General features: G+C 44.1%; 1 protein-coding gene across 1 annotated transcript; it reads right to left on the bottom strand.

The window, feature by feature from the left end:
* Nucleotides 1-5,120: 5,120 nt before the first annotated feature.
* Nucleotides 5,121-19,734, bottom strand: LOC139406459 (dihydrolipoyl dehydrogenase, mitochondrial-like). The gene is made up of 14 exons (XM_071149066.1): nucleotides 19,471-19,734; nucleotides 16,566-16,638; nucleotides 15,831-15,910; nucleotides 13,505-13,573; nucleotides 13,313-13,382; nucleotides 13,075-13,175; nucleotides 12,314-12,457; nucleotides 12,108-12,209; nucleotides 11,586-11,776; nucleotides 7,158-7,328; nucleotides 6,086-6,275; nucleotides 5,671-5,808; nucleotides 5,490-5,579; nucleotides 5,121-5,370 (listed from the first exon to the last, which is right to left on the bottom strand). Exons 1-14 carry the CDS (start codon nucleotides 19,507-19,509, stop codon nucleotides 5,305-5,307), a joined length of 1,524 nt encoding a protein of 507 aa, XP_071005167.1. The 5' UTR covers nucleotides 19,510-19,734; the 3' UTR covers nucleotides 5,121-5,304.
* Between the last annotated feature and the right edge of the window lie 48 nt (nucleotides 19,735-19,782).

Genomic DNA, 19,782 nt, shown 5'->3' with positions numbered 1-19,782 from the left:
GAGTGACCGCTCTAATGGAAATGCATGTCCTCAAAGATGGAAGGCAGGCGGGAGGTCAGAGGGGAGGTAACTTTGGTCAACTCGGGATAACCGGTCGTAAGAAAGTAGCTCACCTTTTAGCCAGCAAAACTTATATGGCAACAAATCCTTCAGAACTAACCTGCTCTGGAGCAGGCTAACTCATGACTAGTTCCAATTACCCTTGAATGAAATGACTGCGCCACGAGTTGTGGCCGAATACCTTGCAATCCATGAAGAAACGGGGTGGCAGGCTGACCATCTGTTACGCAAGTGCAGTGTCAAAAGGACCTTGTGTCTGCAATGAGCCAAGGTAAGTTGCTAGCTAGCATTAAACTTATTTAAACTCTCTTAAATCACTAGTGAACTATATGGTTGATATTAGGTTTACTAGCTTGTCCTGCGTTGCATGTTAATTTATCACCGAATCACAGCCTCATTCAACTTCGCCAAACGGGTGATGATAAAAAAAAAAAGTTTTGCACAAATGTACCTAACCATAAACATCAATGTCTTTCTTAAAATCAATACACAGAAGTATATTTTATTATATATTTAGTTTAAATAAATGCATGTTAGCAGGCAATATTAACTAGGGAAATTGTGTCACTTCTCTTGCATTCAGTGCAAGCAGAGTCAGGATATATGCAACAGTTTGGGCCTCCTGGCTCGTTGGGAACTGTGTTTCTCCCTAACAAAGACCGTAATTAATTTGCCAGAATTGTACATAATTATGACGGTTGTGCAACGTAACAGCAATATTTAGACTTAGGGTTGCCACCGGTTCGACAAAATACGTAATGGTGCCGTACTTCACTGAAAGAATAAACGTTTTGTTTTCTAAATGATAGTTTCCAAATTTGACCATATTAATGACCAAAGGCTCATATTTCTGTGTGTTTATCATTAAGTCTAACTGAGCAGTGGTAAGCAGCAGCAGGCTCATAAGCATTCATTCAAACAGCACTTCGCTGCGTTTACGATCAGCTCTTAGCAATGCTTGAAGCCTATGAACTTCCAAGATTAGGCTGGCAATACTAAAGTGTCTTTTTATTTCACCAGGTAGGCTAGTTGAGAACAAGTTCTCAATTGCGACCTGGCCAAGATAAAGCATTGCAGTTCGACACACAGCAGAGTTATACATGGAATAAACAAACACAGTAGAAAAAGATATAGTGTGTGCAAATGAGGTAAGGGAGGTACCGCAATAAATAGGCCATAGTGGTAGATGTGAAGTTAGTGAGGGAGATATGAGGCTTTAGTGATTTTTGCAGTTCGTTCCAGTCATTGGCAGCAGAGAACTGGCGGCCAAAGGAGGAATTGGCTTTGGGGGTGACCAGTGAAATATGCGTGCTGCTATGGTGACCAGTGAACTGAGATAAGGCGGGGCTATACCTAGCAATGACTCGTAGATGACCTAGAGCCAGTGGGTTTGGCAACGAGTAGGAAGCGAGGACCAGCCAACGAGAGCATACAAGTCGCTGTGGTGGGTAGTATATGGGGCTTTGGTGACAAAACAGATGGCACTGTGATAGACTGCATCCAATTTGTTGAGGACATCGCCGAAGTCGAGGATCGGTAGGACATTCAGTTTTACGAGGGTATGTTTGGCAGCATGAGTGAAGGATGCTTTGTTTGCGAGAAATAGGAAGCCGATTCTAGATGCTTAATGTGAGTCTGGAAGGAGGGTTTACAGTCCAACCAGACACCTAGGTATTTGTAGATGTCCACATATTCTAAGTCAGAACCGTCCAGAGTAGTGATGCTGGATGGGCGGGCAGGTGTGGGCAGCGATCGGTTGAAGAGCATGCATTTGGTTATACTTGCATTTTAAGAGCAGTTGGAGGTCGTGGAAGGAGAGTTGTATGGCATTGAAGCTCCTCTGGAGGTTAGTAAACAGTGTCCAAAAAAGGGCCAGAAGTGTACAGAATCGTGTCTGCGTAGAGGTGGATCAGAGAATCACCAGCAGCAAGAGCGACATTGATGTATACAGAGAAGAGTCGGCCCGAGAATTGAACCCTGTGGCAGCCCCATAGACTGCAAGAGGTCCGGACAACAAGCCCTCCGAATTGACACACTGAACTCTATCAGAGAAGTAGTTGGTGAACCAGGAGAGGCAATCATTTGAGAAACCAAGGCTGTCGAGTCTGCCAATAAGAATGTGATGATTGACAGAGTCGAAAGCCTTGGCCAGGTCAATGAATAAAGCTGCACAGTATGGTCTCTTATCAATGGCAGTTACGATATCGTTTAGGACCTTGTGCGTGGCTGAAGTGCACCTATGACTAGCTCGGAAACCAGCTTGCATAGCGGAGAAGGTACAGTGGGATTCAAATTGGTCGGTGATCTGTTTGTTAACTTGGCTTTCAAAGACCTTAGAAAGGCAGGGTAGGATAGATAGGTCTGTAGCAGTTTGGGTCTAGAGTGTCTCCCCCTTTGAAGAGGGGAATGACTGCGGCAGCTTTCCAATCTTTGGGGATCTCAGACGATACGAAAGAGAGGTTGAACAGGCTAGTAATAGGGGAAAATTGGGCAGATCATTTTAGAAAAAGAGAGGGTCCAGATTGTCTAGCCCGGCTGATTTGTAGGGGTCCAGATTTTGCAGCTCTTTCAGAACATCAGCTATCTGGATTTGGGTGAAGGAGAAATGGGGGATGCTTGGGCAAGTTGCTGTGGGGGGTGCAGGGGTAACCAGGTGGAAAGCATGGCCAGCTGTAGAAAAATGATTATTGAAATTGGATTTATCAGTGGTGATAGTGTTTCCTAGCCTCAGTGCAGTGGGCAGCTGGGAGGAGGTGCTCTTAGTCTCCATGGACTTTAGAGTCCCAGAACATTTATTTTGTGCTACAGGATGCAAATTTGTTTAAAAAAGCTAGCCTAAGCTTTCCCAACTTCCCTGAAAAGCCTATAAGAACACCCAACAGTCAAAAGGTATATGAAATACATATGGTATAGAGAGAAATAGTCGACTCGTCATAATAACTACAACCTAAAACATCTGAACTGGTAATATTGAACCACCAGCTTTCATGAGTTCTGAGCAAAGAACTTATACGTTAGCTATTTACATGGCACATTGCACTCTTCTCCAAATTTAACATGTTTCATTATGAGACTAAAAATGGATTGTATTAAGTTAAAATGAAAGTTAATTCAGTATTGTTGTAAGTCATTTTTTTAATGACTGATTAATCGTTATCGGAGTTGAAAAATCATAAAATCAGTCGACCTACTTTCGACTAACCATGTGCGACACGCACGCACAGTTAAAAGCCTGCTAGAGTTAGCAGCAGGCAGATGAGCTGGAATGTGAAGCTAACTGAAGCTGGTTCGCTTTAGAAACCCTGAGTAGATCTATACTGAACAAAACGTTTCAAATCTAGTTATATTGGTCGCAGATGTAGCAAAATACTTGTAATGTGTTGGTTCCATGTGCACAAAAAGCTTATTTCTGTTTGAGAGCATTTCTCCATCCACCTGACAGGTGTGGTATATCAAGAAGCTGATTAAACAGCATGATCATTACACTGGGGACAATAAAGGGCCACTAAAATGTGCAGTTCTCACACTACAAGTTTTGAAGGAGCATGCAATTGGCACGCTGAATGCCAGAATGTCCACCAGAGCTGTTGCTAGAGAATTGAATGTTATTTTCTCTACCATAAGCCACAACCGTCCTTTTAGAGAATTTGCCAGTGCGTCCAACCGGCCTCAACTGCAGACCGAGCCAGCCTAGGACCTCCACATCCAGCTTCTTTACCTGCGGGATCATCTGAGACCAGCCACCCGGACAAGCTGAGGAAACTGGGTTTGCACAAACTATCAGAAACTGTCCCAGGGAAGTTGGTCATCCTGTCTGCAGTGGGCAAATGCTCACCTTTTGATAGCCACTGGAAAAGTGTGTTCTTCACAGATGAATCTCGGTTTTCTGATGTCAAGAGTGCCCCGTGGCGGGGTTATGGTATGGGCAGGCATAAGCTATGGACACAATTACACTTTATTGATGGCAATTTGAGTGCACAGAGATACCGTGTCGAGATCCAGAGGCCTATTGTTGTGCCATTCATCCGCCACCATCATGTTGCTGCATGATAATGCACAGCCCCATATCGCAAGGATCTGTACACGATTCCTGGAAGCTGAAAATGTTCCAGTTCTTCCATGGCCTGCATACACAGACGTGTCACCCATTGAGCATGTTTGGGATGCTCTGGATCAACGGCCGTGTTCCAGTTCCCGCCTATATCAACCAACTTCGCACAGCCATTGAAGAGGCGTGGGATTCATTCTACAATCAACAGCCTGATCAACTCTATGCAAAGGAGATGATTGTGCTGCATGTTGCAAATGGTGGTCACACCAGATACTGACTTTTTTCTCATTTCCTGGGTAACTGTAAATTGCTGCATTTATATTATTGTTCAATGTAGCTTGCTTTTTAGGATATCCCTCAGGTTGGACCATTCTAGCCAATGACAGGGCAGATACCCGTGTGAACAGACAAAACTCAGAAATTCCACATATCCACTTATTCCAATGCATTCGTAACAACCTGAAACTTATATTCAATCTAATAAGCCTCACGTAGCGACCAAAGTCGACACTCATTGACCTCACAAATCCTCACATGACTGATTAAACCCTTTAAGCTCCTTCTTTTGTTGCACTGAACACAGGAAGCCAATGCGTCACACATCTCTGGAGTTCTGAATCACTACTGCATTTATTTTATTTGCAGAGATCAGAATTAAGCAAAATTGTACACACACACACACAGTGCACAGCCATATTTAAATTCAAGTATTGCAATTCATACAAGCCAGTTGCTGCTTGGGCCTTTACAACTGCCTTCCCGTCACCCTTTGAAAAGGTGTTTCGTTATGCTTCAGTCTTAAAAAATAAATAACTTGAGTCATGGCTTATCTCTTATTGGTAAATACAGCAGTAGTCCAGCCAACCCACGGTCATTCTCTGAAACCATGAATAATATACATCTGAGCACTGCACTAAGAAAGTGGTGTTGGGAAAATGCTAGATATCCTGCGACTAATTTATATAGCAGCGAACCATTCCAAGTAGAAAGTCAAGACTAATCTCCAGTCTGTTTTTACCACCCAAACCCCCTTTATTGAGAACATTTACATACCATATTTAAGTGTAGTACACGGTTTGTCTTTATGTATCTAGAGTATCCCCTTGAGGGTGTCACGGTACATTATGTGTGCGTTGATTGTTGGAGACAAAACGGTTATGTTATGTACATAGCTGTGCGGGCAAAGACAGTTGTTAAAAGTTGATAGCTTTCCCGAAGGAGGCTGCAAGGTTAGCTTCTCTGAAGGCCTCGGACACAGTCTGGAAGAGAGAGGTAGATGGGAAAAGAGGGGGTAGGGAGAAGAGGTTAGATTGACTCGCATCTTCTGACAGTTGGGTGGTGTGGTTGAACTTCTACGATATGACAGTGTGTAACTCACAGGATGGGCGTGGCAAACTCTGGCAACGTCCTCGCAGGACGCGCCATACTCCATGGCGAGCGCCGCCTCATTGATTATCTCTCCTGCCCCCTAAACACAAGGGTCACCATGGTTAGCATACAACTCCATACGTTATAGCCCAAATTCTCTCTGCTAAGGAGCCTGAGGTGGCATGACTCACAGAGCCCAGGATGTGAGCGCCCAATATCCTGTCGGTCTCCTTGTGGCCGAGGATCTTCACCAGGCCATCGGTGTCTGCGTTGGTTTTGGCTCGGCTGTTGGCGGCAAACGGGAACTTTCCCACCTTGTATGGGATGCCCTGGGAAATAGAGTTGGAGGTTAAAGTTCTGTTTTACTGTCACGTTTCAGTGTTGATACGACATGTGCAATACTTTGTCTCCTTTAGGAGGTCAACCATTTTGGGGAAGGTATCTCGCCACCCTGTAGCTAACTCTTAAACCTGAAGGGATTTCAATGTAGCAACATTTTAGCAACTGAAATCCAAACAAGTCATTTATCATTATATATAAAAAGCCATGTCCACTACTTAATTTGGTAAAAATTATTAGTGTTTATGTGGTGGCGTTAGTGTCCACCTCCTCTTTGAGCTGCTCCTCTGTCTTCCCCACCCATGCCACCTCGGGGTGTGTGTAGACTACAGAGGGGACACAGTTGTAGTCGATGTGCACGGCGCCCCCGGCCATGCCTTCCACGCAGATGATGCCCTCGTCCTCTGCCTTGTGTGCCAGCATGGGCCCGGCGATCACGTCACCAATGGCATAGATACTAGAAAGAGATTAGAAGGGAAAGAGATAACGTTTAGTCCTTTTTGAAAGAGATCTTGGTGAGAGGCGGTTGGAGTAGTAGGTGTATATTGAAAAAGCAGGCATTGAACAGTGTACAAAACATTAGGAACGTCTCTTTCCATGACAGACTGACCAGGTGAAAGCTATGATCCCTTATTGATGTCACTTGTTAAATCCACTTCACATCAGTGTAGATGAAGAGGAGACAAGTTAAAGAAGGATTTTTAAGCCTTGAGACATGGATTGTGTGCCATTTAGAGGGTGAATGGGCAAGCCAAAATATTTAAGTGCCTTTGAACAGGGTATGGTAGTAGGTGACAGGCACACCGGTTTGTCAAGAACTGCAACGCTGCTGGGTTTTTCACACGCAACAGTTTCCAGACAACTTTTAAAAAAACGTTTAACTAGGCAAGTCAGTTAAGAATTAGTTCTTATTTACAATGACAGCCTACCCCGGATGACGCTGGGCCAATTGTGCGCCGCCCTACAGGACTCCCAATCACAGCCAGATGTGATGCAGCCTGGATTCAAACCAGGGACTGCACTGAGATGCATTGCCTTAGAACGCTGCGCCACTCGGGATCCCTAACTTGACACAACATGGGGCAGCATCCATGTGGAACAGTTGACACCTCGTAGAGCCTATGCCCCGACTAATTGAGGCTATTCTGAGGGCAAAAGGGGGTGCAACTCAATATTAGGAAAGTGTTCCTAATGTTTTATACACTCAGTATATATTACATAGACAAACTCCCTCTCTCTTGGGGATGTTGTATATTACATAGATCGAAACTCCCACTACACCCCTCCATCTTGGGGATGTTGTATATTACAGACGTGTGGTGCGCTAATTTAGGTCTACCTGGGTACTTTGGTCTGGAAGCGGTTGTTGACTGGTATGCGTCCCCTGTTGTCCAGCTCCAGGCCCACGGTATCCAGGCCCAGGTTCCTGGTGAAGGGCCGTCTGCCGATACACACCAGCAGCACGTCACACGTCAGAGTCTCGTTCTTTCCTCCGGCTGCCGCCTCGACACTGGAGACAACACACACGGTTAGGTCTTGGTCATTAGGGCTGTCCCCGAACAAAGTACATCTTGGGTCGACAGGAGTCATTTGTTCTTTCAACCAATCGATACACTGCTCAAAAAAATAAAGGGAACACTTAAACAACACAATGTAACTCCAAGTCAATCACACTTCTGTGAAATCAAACTGTCCACTTAGGAAGCAACACTGATTGACAATAAATTTCACATGCTGTTGTGCAAATGGAATAGACAACAGGTGGAAATTATAGGCAATTAGCAAGACACCCCCAATAAAGGAGTGGATCTGCAGGTGATAACCACAGACCACTTCAGTTCCTATGCTTCCTGGCTGATGTTTTGGTCACTTTTGAATGCTGGCGGTGCTTTCACTCTAGTGGTAGCATGAGACGGAGTCTACAACCCACACAAGTGGCTCAGGTAGTGCAGCTCATCCAGGATGGCACATCAATGCGAGCTGTGGCAAGAAGGTTTGCTGTGTGTCAGCGTAGTGTCCAGAGCATGGAGGCGCTACCAGGAGACAGGCCAGTACATCAGGAGACGTGGAGGAGGCCGTAGGAGGGCAACAACCCAGCAGCAGGACCGCTACCTCCGCCTTTGTGCAAGGAGGAGCAGGAGGAGCACTGCCAGAGACCTGCAAAATGACCTCCAGCAGGCCACAAATGTGCATGTGTCTGCTCAAATGGTCAGAAACAGACTCCATGAGGGTGGTACGAGGGCCCGACGTCCACAGGTGGGGGTTGTGCTTACAGCCCAACACCGTGCAGGACGTTTGGCATTTGCCAGAGAACACCAAGATTGGCAAATTCGCCACTGGCGCCCTGTGCTCTTCACAGATGAAAGCAGGTTCACACTGAGCACATGACAGATGTGACAGAGTCTGGAGACGCCGTGGAGAACGTTCTGCTGCCTGCAACATCCTCCAGCATGACCGGTTTGGTGGTGGGTCAGTCAATGTGTGGGGTGGCATTTCTTTGGGGAACCGCACAGCCCTCCATGTGCTCGCCAGAGGTAGCCTGACTGCCATTAGGTACCAAGATGAGATCCTCAGACCCCTTGTGAGACCATATGCTGGTGCGGTTGGCCTTGGGTTCCTCCTAATGCAAGACAATGCTAGACCTCATGTGGCTGGAGTGTGTCAGCAGTTCCTGCAAGAGGAAGGCATTGATGCTATGGACTGGCCCGCCCGTTCCCCAGACCTGAATCCAATTGAGCACATCTGGGACATCATGTCTCGCTCCATCAGTTGCACCACAGACTGTCCAGGAGTTAGCGGATGCTTTATTCCAGGTCTGGGAAGAGATCCCTCAGGAGACCATCCGCCACCTCATCAGGAGCATGCCCAGGCGTTGTAGGGAGGTCATACAGGCACGTGGAGGCCACACACACTACTGAGCCTCATTTGGACTTGTTTTAAGGACATTACAACAAAGTTGGATCAGCCTGTAGTTTGGTTTTCCACTTTAATTTTGAGTGTGACTCCAAATCCAGACCTCCACGGGTTGATACATTTGATTTCCATTGATAATTTGTGTGATTTTGTTGTCAGCACATTCAACTATGTAAAGAAAAAAGTATTTAATAAGAATATTTCATTCATTCAGATCTAGGATGTGTTATTTTAGTGTTCCCTTTATCTTTTTGAGCAGTGTATATTTTAACCGGTCGGAAGTTTACATGCACTTAGGTTGGAGTCATTAAAAATCGTATTTCAACCACTCTACAAAGTTAAACTATTAGTTTAACTTTCAAAACTATAGTTTTGGCAAGTCGGTTAAGACATCTACTTCGTGCATGACCCAAGTAATTTTTCCAACAATTGTTTACAGAGATTATTTCACTTAATTCACTATCACAATTCCAGTGGGTCAGAAGGTTACATATACTAAGTTGACTGTGCCTTTAAACAGCTTGGGAAATTATGTCATTGCTTTAGAAGCTTCTGATAGGCTAATTGACACCATTTGAGTCAATTGGAGGTGTACCTGTAGATGTATTTCAAGGCCTACCTTCAATAGGAAAATATATATATATATATTTTTTAGACCTCCACAAGTCTGCTCCATCCTTGGGAGCAATTTTCAAATGCCTGAAGGTACCACGTTCATCTGTACAAAAAAATAGTACGCAAGTATAAACACCATGGGACCACGCAGCCGTCATACCGCTCAGGAAGGAGACGCGTTCTGTCTCCTAGAGATGAACGTACTTTGGTGTGAAAAGTGCAAATCAATCCCAGAACAGCAGCAAAGGACATTGTGAAGATGCTGAAGGAAACAGGTACAAGAATCTATATCCACAGTAAAATTAGTACTATATCGGTATAACCTGAAAGACAGCTCAGCAAGGAAGAAGCCACTGCTCCAAAACCACCATAACAGTAGTCTGACTTTTTTTGCAACTGCACAAAGATCGTACTTTTTGACCCCAAGCATACTTCCAAAGTTCTGGCAAAATGGCTTAAGGGCAACAAAGTCAAGGTATTGAAGCGGCCATCACAAAGCCCTGACCTACAAACCTGACTTAGTTACACCAGCACTGTCAGGAGAAATTTGCCCAACTTATTGTGGGAAGCTTGTGGAAGGCTACCCCGAAACGTTTGACCCAAATTAAACAATTTAAAGGCAATGCTACCAAATCCTAATTGAGTATGTAAACTTCTGACCCACTGGGAATGTGATGAAAGAAATAAAAGCTCAAATAAATAATTCTCTACTATTATTGACATTTTACATTCTTAAAATAAAGTGGTGATCCTAACTGACCTAAAAAAAATTTTACTAGGATTAAATGTCAGGAATTGTGAAAAACTGAGTTTAAATGTATTTGGCTAAGGTGTATGTAAACTTCCGACTTCAACTGTGTGTATGTATGTATGTATATGTTTGAATACAATCAACTATATGTAGGCTACTGAGCTTGTCTGATGCTTTAAGCACTGTGATTAAAAATGAAGACACAAATGACTAAAGCCAGAGATCAACAACCTAACCAGAAGAAAAAACCCTGTTCTGGACCTGCCTGCCTTTGCAGATTCTTGCTGTTATAAGAGCCTGAAGTTGCCGCTAATAGGCTACACCAGTGGTCGGCAACCTTTTCCATTTGGAGCACAAATTTATCCTACCATTTGTAATGATCTGCATGCCAGTTATGATATTTATATGCACGTTTTTGTGGAACAATTTAATTTATAATAAAATCTTCATATCTCAAAATCAATGTCATGTGGTTAATCAAAATTCTACATGAAACAAATTTAAAAGTAGCTTCTATTGCCAATATGTAAAAATAGCCTACAATAGCCAAATAAAAACATTGCAGCCAGAAAATATTCTGATAAAAATATCCTACAAATCACATTGACAGACACAGCTGTGGGCTATTTTGTGCAAGGGATAAGAACTAATCAGATAGGCCTATTTTATGACGTTTCCACCAGATCAGAGCACAACATGTCATTTTTCCCCTCTTCAGGCTGAGTGGTAATCGAAAAGGAAGAGCGAGCTAGAAAGATTTTTCAAATAGGATTTGTTGAGGAACTATTGTCATTCTCAATGGATGTAAAAACAGACTGTTTACTTGCTGTTTGAGGCAAAGAAAAACTTTCTTTGAGAAGCGCCACAGTGATGTTGAGTTGAGACAGTCAGAAATAGTATCAGATCCCCAAATGGGCACATTTATAAGACTACATTTGTGCGCAGGCCAGGTAGACTATTCGTAATCACTGTGTGTCCTTACTCAAGATTGACAGGAGCGCGCCAAACAAAAGACAATGAATAAATTGACAACTCATAAATGGAATTTAAATAAACAAACTTTTAGCCTAGGTTTTGAGATCTGCAAACATATTCACTCCTACAATGACAATGGTAAGGCTTTATTAATAATATATTTACTGCATGAATAAAATTTACTGTAACCAAACAAGCATTGTTGATTAGAAATGATGATAAATCTACTACTGGTGATACTGTTGTGCCATCCCTGCAGCCTCCATAATGGATTAGTCCACTCAGACAGGTGTCTCGTATGCCATAATTGTTTAAAATATATTTGCCACTAATCAACAAAAAAATAATCTTGGTCGACAAACAGCCTATGGACCAAACAATGGAACAGTCGACTAAATGGGGTCAGCCGTTTAAACCTAATGTTTAACCAGAAACTTGCAAGCACATTCATTTCAGTGACTTAGTTCATTCAGATCCACACACAAACACACTCCACTGGGGGATGGAACTCACGCCACGTCGATCTGGCCGTCGGGCCTCTTGGTGGCGCCCATGACCTTGGTGCCCAGCTTGAACTTTATGCCTTGCTTCTGAAGGATGCGTTGGAAGTTCTTGGAGATCTCCATGTCGATGCCCAAGCCGCCCACGTGGCCCAGGAACTCCACCGCTGTCACTTTGGAGCCCAGACGCTGCCACACTGACCCCTGGTGAACAGGAGGCCAAACAGGATGTTAGACTGGACCCTGGATATTCCCTAAGAGATGCCTGTGGGGAAATCTGCACGGAGTGATCTGGCAGCTGGAGGGTTACTGGCTTCAACATCCCTGTATACTACCTACTACCTACCACCATTGTGCCCTTGAGTAAAGACACTACCTCTAAGTGCTTCAGGGGCGTTGCTCTGCCGCAGCCTGTGATGTGTGTCAGGTTGGGTACTGAGACAGCAAAACACTTAAGAACATCAGTGCAAATGGACAAATAAAGCAATTATTGTATGGATCCTTGCTGTAATCCTGTGTGTGTGTGGTCCCTCACCAGCTCCACCCCGATGACTCCGGCTCCGATGACGATGAGATGCTCAGGCACCTTCTTCAGGTCCAGGGCTCCCGTGGAGGACACCACCGTCTCCTCATCAACCTGACAGCACAGGAGGTTAGGAGAGTTAGGACATGGCTTTGCCAAGGACTACTAACATCTGGTCGCCTGCTACAAACTACTACTAAAAGAGTACAGTAACATACCTCGATCCCCGGAAAGGGCGTGACCTCGGAGCCAGTGGCAATGAGGATGTTCTTGCTGTTGATGACCTGCATGCTGCCGTCCTCGGCCGTGGCCGTCACCTGGTTCTTGCCTGTTATCTTCCCATAGCCGTTCACGTGTGTCACCTGAGGAGAAACCGCCACATTACATCATCAGTTACATCAATTAAAGACGTGGTCAAGATCACTACTGACCCTGTAGTAACACAAAAAATACAGCGGGAAGCATCAAAACAGCCTGCTTTGGTATCAAATTGATGGATTCAAATTACAAGTGGGTTTAAGACAAAGGACACGTCCATTGACAATGTAATACCCATAGAAGGTAGTGTCCATTCAAAGAAGATCGATTATAGTCAAAACTGCTGTTTCAAGCTTATCCTGCCGAGGCAAAATCTCTTGGCTCAAAGCTGAAGGAGCTTAGTCATACTCTTGCTGTCAGGGCTTTTGGTGGTTATAAAAGGATAGAACATGGGTTGAACTTGAAATGGAGTTGATTTCAGCATGCTATTTGGAGCCCGCTGACAGGTTCTACCACTCCCATTGTTTTGCATAAGCTAACAACACATACATACTCGGACCCATACTAATACCACACTGACTAACTAATCTGATGCTGACTGGCAGGATCCCTATATTAGTTGCCATTTATCGAAAAAGTGAGCTAAATTTGTATAATTTGTGAACTAGGTCTATCATTAACAATGTAAGTAGGGAGGGACTGACTGTAGGTAAGGCCTCACCTTGTTCTGTTTGAATAAATGTGCAATGCCTCCAGTCAGTGCTTTGACTGCCCCGCTCTTCTGTGACATCATCTTCTCCAGGTTCAATGTGATCCCCGAGACTGGCACAGACAGAGAGACAAGTGAAGTTCATAACTGGCATCCCTAAAAGTCAAAAGCCTGCACACCCTTCAGCTCTCTAGGCCCCGGGCTGGTGGTGACCACTGCTTGGGTCAAGCCAATGTTAGTTAGCTCTTACTTTCAATGCCTCTGCTTTCAAAGTCCTTGCCATTGGCCTGGTGGTACAGGTAGGAGTTGTTCAGCAGGGCCTAGAACGTGGCAGGAGAAAACAGACGTTCTACATTCATCCTCAACTCACAGACGAAGTTGTGCAGTGTTGCACATTAACACCCAGTAAAAGCTATATAAATTCCTGATTGACAATGTTTACCTTTGAAGGGATACAGCCGACATTCAAACAGGTCCCGCCTAGAGTGGGATTCTTTTCCACACACACCGTCTGGAAAGTAGAAAACGTAGTTGTTAAACAATTCTCACAAGATGGGCATCACTATTAAATAGGCATAAACCTAAATTTACTCCTTGCGCTTCGTTCACTTGATAGAGATCAGAATGAATGGTTAGCCTAGTTAAAACCAAATTGTATTAGTCACGTGCGCCGAATACAACAGGATACTTACAGTGGAATGCTTACTAATGCTTACTAACGAGCCCCTAGCCAACAACGCAGTTTCTAAAAAATATGGATATGAATAAGAGATAAAAGTAACACGTAATTAAAGAGCAGCAGTAAAATAACAATAGTAAGACTATACATAGGGGGATAGCCAATACAGAGTCAATGTACAGGGGCACCGGTTATTTGAGGTAGTATGTACATGTACGTAGAATTATTAAAGTGACTATGCATAGATGACAACAGAGAGTAGCAGTGGTGTAAAGGGGGGGGGGGGCAATGCAAATAGTCTGGGTAGCTATTTGACTAGGTGTTCAGAAGTCTTATGCTTGGGGGTAGAAGCTGTTTAGAAGCCTATTGGAACTAGACTTGGCGTTCCGGTACCACTTGCCGTGCGGTAGCAGAGAGAACAGTCTATGACTAGGGTGGATGGAGTCTTTGACAATTTTTAAGGCCTTCCTCTGACACCGCCTGGTATAGAGGTCCTGGATGGCAGAAAGCTTGGACCCAGTTATGTACTGGGCCGTTCGCACTACCCTCTGTAGTGCCTTGCGGTCGGAAGCTGAGCAGTTGCCATACCAGGCAGTGATGCAACCAATCAGGATGCTCTCGATGGTGCAGCTCTAGAACCTTCTGAGGACCCATGCCAAATCTTTTCAATCTCCTGAAGGGGAATAGGCTTTGCGGTGCCCTCTTCACAACTGTCTTGGTGTGCTTGATCATGTTTAGGGAGAGGTTGTGGCACCACACGGCCAGGTCTCTGACGTCCTCCCTATAGGTGGTCTCGTTGTTGATCAGGCCTACCACTGTTGTGTCATTGGCAAACTTGATGGTGTTGGAGTCGTTCCTGGCCGTACAGTCATGAGTGAACAGGGAGTACAGGAGGGGACTGAGCACGCACCCCCGAGGAGCCCCTGTGTTGAGGATCAGTATGGCGGATGTGTTGTTACCTACTCTTACCACCTGGGGGAGCGGCCCGCCAGGAAGTCCAGGATCCAGTTGCAGAGGGAGGTGTTTAGTCCCAAGGTACTATGGTGTTGAACGCTGAGCTGTAGTCAATGAATAGCATTCTCACATAGGTGTTCCTTTTGTCCAGGTGGGAAAGGGCAGTGTGGAGTGCAATAGAGATTGCATCATTTGTGGATCTGTTGGGGCGGTATGCAAATTGGAGTGGGTCTAGGGTTTCTGGGATGATGGTGTTGATGTGAGCCATGACCGGCCTTTCAAAGCACTTCATGGCTACAGATGTGAGTGCTACGGGTCGCTATTCATTTAGCCAGATTACCTTAGTGTTCATGTGCACAGGCACTATGGTGGACGTCGGCTGCGGAGAGCGTGATCACGGTCTTCCGGAACAGCTGGTGTTCTCATGCATGTTTCAGTGTTATTTGCCTCGAAGCGAGCACAGAAGTAGTTTAGCTCGTCTGGTAAATTCGTACTACTGGGCATCTTTCGGCTGTGCTTCCCTTTCTAATCTGTGATGGTTTGCAAGCCCTGCCACAGCCAACGAGAGTCAGAGCTGGTGTAGTATGATACGATCTTAGTCCTGTATTGATGCTTTGCCTGTTTAACGGTTCGTCGGAGGGAATAGCGGGATTTCTTATAAGCTTCTGGGTTAGAGTCCCGCTCCTTGAAAGCGGCAACTCTAGCCTTTAGCTCAGTGTGGATGCTGCCTGTAATCCAAGGCTTCTGGTTGGGGTATGTACGTACGGTCACTGTGGGGACGACATCGTCAATGCACTTATTGATGAATCCAATGACTAATGTGGTGTACTCCTTCCTCAATGCCATCGGAGGAACCCCGGAACATATTCCAGTCTGTGTGAGCAAAACAGTCCTGTAGCTTAGCATCTGCTTCCTCTGACCACTTCTTTATTGATCTCGTCACTGGTGCTTCCTGCTTTAACTTTTGCTTGTAAGCAGGAATCAGGATGATAGAATTATGGTCATATCTGCCAAATGTAGGACGAGGAACAGCTTTGTATGCGTCTCTATGTTTGGAGTATAGGTGGTCCAGAGTTATTTTTCCTCTGGTTGCACATTTAACATGCTGATAGAAATAGTTTAGAGTTAGCTTTACCTTGAAACCAAGCTGGGCTGCTTTGATTGCGGCAACATATCCACCAGGACCAGAGCCCACCACTGTGACATCAGCATCAACTGCAGGAGAGCAAAGAACATGTTTATCAGAGTGGCAACAAGTTAAAGAGGCACATACTGGTATTGCATTCACATTGTGAATATGTTTGCATACAGTTTGATAAGTGCAGTGCAGCAAATCTATATCTAATTGGACATTGGATTGCCTGTAAACCCCGTCATTGAATTGCATAGAATATTACATCAGGAAGAAATTAGCGTTTGAATCAGTGAAGTTCTCTCACGACCGCTACAAGCCTGAATGTTGAATAAAATGATATTTTAACGTACTTTACCGATTGTCTATGTGGATAGTCCTTTTGGCAGTAGGAATGTGAGACAATATATCCACAGGAAAGTATAATTACATCAATGTTTGAAAGCGCAGGTAGTGCTTCAGGTGATAGAAATCTGAAAGTGCTATCAGCGCTTTCAAACATTTATGTAATTATACTTCTGTGGATATATTGTCTCAGATTCCTACCGCAAAAAGGACTAACCACATGAACAACCAGTGAAGTACATTAAAATATACTTTTATTTAACATTCTAACTTGTAGACGTCGAGAGCGGAAACTTTCCTGATTCAAACGCTAATTTCTGCCAGATGTAAAATTCAATGCAATTCAACATTAGGTTTCCAGGCAAGACATGGTAGTGATAAAAGTTGACTTACTTTGTGCTTTGTCAGAGTATGTTCTGACAGAGACAATTGCACCCTGGAGCCTATTCGGGAGTTGGTGGCTACGCTGTATGTGTTAGGAGAGGATAAATGGGGACAATCAGAAAGATTTTGCTATAATGTCAGCATTATAATTTTTCAAAAAATTGTTTACAGACAGATTATGTCACTGTATCACAATTCCAGTGGGTCAGACGTTTACATGCACTAAGTTGACTGTGCCTTTAAACAACTTGGAAAATTCCAGAAAATGATGTCATGGCTTTAGAAGCTTCTAATAGGCTAATTGACATAATTTGAGTCAATTGGAGGTGTACCTGTATTTCAAGGCCTACCTTCAAACTCAGTGCCTCTTTGCTTGACATCATGGGAAAATCAAAAGAAATCAACCAAGATCTCAGAAAAAAATTGTAGACCTCCACAAGTCTGCTCCATCCTTGAGCAATTTCCAAACGTCTGAAAGTACCATGTTCATCTGTACAAACAATAGTACGCAAGTATAAACACCATGGGACCATGCAGCCGTCATTCTGCTCAGGAAGGAGACGCGTTCTGTCTCCTAGAGATGAACGTACTTTGGTGTGAAAAGTGCAAATCAATCCCAGAACAGCAAAGGACCTTGTGAAGATGCTGGAGGAAACAGGTACAAAAGTATCTATCTCCACAGTAAAACGAGTCCTATATCGACATAACCTGAAAGGCCACTCAGCAAGGAAGAAGCCACTGCTTCAAAACCGCCATAACAGTAGTCTGACTTTTTTTGCAACTGCACAAAGATCGTACTTTTTGGAGAAATGTCCTCTGGTCTAATGAAACAAAAATAGAACTGTTTGGCCATAATGACCATCGTTATGTTTGTAGGAAAAAGGGGGCGGCTTGCAAGCCGAAGAATACCATCCCAACCATGAAGCACGGGGATGGCAGCATCATGTTGTGGGGGTGCTTTGCTGCAGGAGGGACTGGTGCACTTCACAAAAAATATGGCATCATGAGTAGAGGTCGTCCAAACAAGTCGGAATGGCTGATTAATTAGGGCAGATTTCAAGTTTTCATAACAATCGTAAATTGTTATTTTTGGGCGCCAATTTTTTAAAATACCTTTATTTAACTAGGCAAGTCAGTTATGAACACATTCTTATTTTCAACGACGGCCTAGGAACGGTGGGTTATCTGCCTTGTTCAGGGGCAAAACGACAGATTGAATCCCCCGAGCTGACAAGGTGAACAATCTAGCAACCTTACAGTTAACTAGTCCAAAGCAATAACGACCTGCCTCTCTCTCGTTGCACTCCACAAGGGAGACTGCCTGTTACGCGAATGCAGTAAGCCAAGGTAAGTTGCTAGCTAGCATTAAACTTATCTTATAAAAAACAATCATAATCACTAGTTAACTACACATGGTTGTTAATAATAGGCAGATATTATCTAGTGTGTCCTGTGTTGCATATAATCTGACTGAGCCTACAAGTATCTAAGTATCTGACTGAGCAGTGGTAGGCAGAAGCAGGCACGTAAACATTCATTCAAACAGCAATTTCGTGCGTTTTGCCAGCAGCTCTTCGTTGTGCATCAACATTGCGCTGTTTATGACTTCAAGCCTATCAACTCCCGAGATGAGGCTTGTGTAACCGAAGTTAAATGGCTAGCTAGTTAGCGGTATCGGTGTTGAAAAATCATAATCGGTCTACCTCTAATCATGAGGCAGGAAAATTATGTGGATATATTGAAGCAACATCTCAAGACATCAGTCAGGAAGTTAAAACTTGGTCACAAATGTATCTTCCAAATGGACAATGTCCCCAAGCATACTTCCAAAGTTATGGCAAAAAAACCTTAAGGACAACAAAGTCAAGGTACTGGAGTGGCCATCACAACCCTGACCTCAATCCTATAGAACATTTGTGGGCAGAACTGAAGCGTGTGCGAGCAAGGAGGCCTACAAACCTGACTCAGTTACACCAGCTCTGTCAGGAGGAATTGGCCAAAATTCACCCAATTTATTGTGGAAAGCTACCCGAAATGTTTGACCCAAGTTAAACAATTGAAAGGCAATGCTACCAAATACTAATTGAGTGTATGTAAACTTCTGACCCACTGGGAATGTGTTGAAAGAAATACATGCTGAAATAAATCACTCTACTATTATTCTGACATTTCACATTCTTAAAATAAAGTGGTGATCCTAACTGACAAAGACAGGGAATTTTATCCAGGCTTAAAATGTCAGGAATTGTGAAACTGAGGTTAAATGTAATTGGCTAAGGTGCTTGCAAACTTCCGACTTCAACTCTAGCTAAATGTACTGCGTTAGTTAGCTAACAACAGTGCTCAAATCTAATTTGAATAGCTACATAATGAATCAAATAACTTTACAAATCAGGTTGAATGCGCAGTTTGAGTCACTGATGTACCATTGGATGCAGTCAAAGCAGAGGGTGTTCTTTACATCCACAAACAAGCCCGCGAGCTTGACAGCCAGTCAGTCGGGCATGATGACACCTTCGACATTCGCGATGGGATGCTTGTTGGCTAATGGTACTTAGGTAGCTAGCTAACGTTACAGTAACGTTAGCTTGATTGGAAATGTAAGATTTCGTAATGACATTAGCTTATGAAAGCAATTTAAACCTAACCAGCAGCAATGTAAGCACATTCCACACACCAAGGCTCGCTTGGGCGGGCTAGAAAGAGCTAACACTGCTAGCCAATTTAGAGTTCTAGTACTCCTAAGGATAGGCTAGCTAGCTAATGAAGTAATGGAGGGGTTCAACTAGCAAGGCCTGGACTCCATAAATCACGTTGAAAAACTACCAAGGTAACTCTACAAGTTGTCGCTTTCAGTTATATTTATTTCGGACAACTTGAACTACTAATTGGCATGTCATTATTTTTTCCTTACCGTTGCCAGAGTGCGATATACTTGATTCCAGCTCTGCATTTTGTCGGTGTCCCTTTGCAGGCTGCGTAACCTACAGCAGGCGGATCATCCAAGGACTCACGGGATTGCGCTTGCGCACTAACAATCCAGGAAACGCAAATACTGCCGGTCGTCTAAACAAGCGTTATAGAAATATTTCACCCATAAAAAATAAAATAGTACCGAGTTAGGTAGGAGGACTTAGAAATGTTGTAAACCGTGATTGACTACACACTCCAGCACAGTAGGTGGCGGGATGCAGCTTTAACGTTGGTTAGCGGCCGCCATTATATC

The sequence above is a fragment of the Oncorhynchus clarkii genome, chromosome 4 (genome assembly GCF_045791955.1).
Source record: "Oncorhynchus clarkii lewisi isolate Uvic-CL-2024 chromosome 4, UVic_Ocla_1.0, whole genome shotgun sequence".
Taxonomy (NCBI): Eukaryota; Metazoa; Chordata; class Actinopteri; order Salmoniformes; family Salmonidae; genus Oncorhynchus; species Oncorhynchus clarkii.
Note: the sequence above shows the minus strand (reverse complement) of the source record. Positions and strands in the feature narration are given on the sequence as shown.

What these genes read in the sequence shown, in the direction of transcription:
- LOC139406459 (XM_071149066.1), bottom strand. Translation starts at nt 19,509, where the DNA reads ATGCAGAGCTGGAATCAAGTATATCGCACTCTGGCAACG. An exon ending in CAGCCCAGCTTGGTTTCAAG is followed by an intron (nt 13,574 to 15,830) that starts GTAAAGCTAACT and finishes TCTACTTTCCAG; the next exon opens with ACGGTGTGTGTGGAAAAGAA. An exon ending in ATTTATTCAAACAGAACAAG is followed by an intron (nt 12,458 to 13,074) that starts GTGAGGCCTTAC and finishes GTTTCTCCTCAG; the next exon opens with GTGACACACGTGAACGGCTA.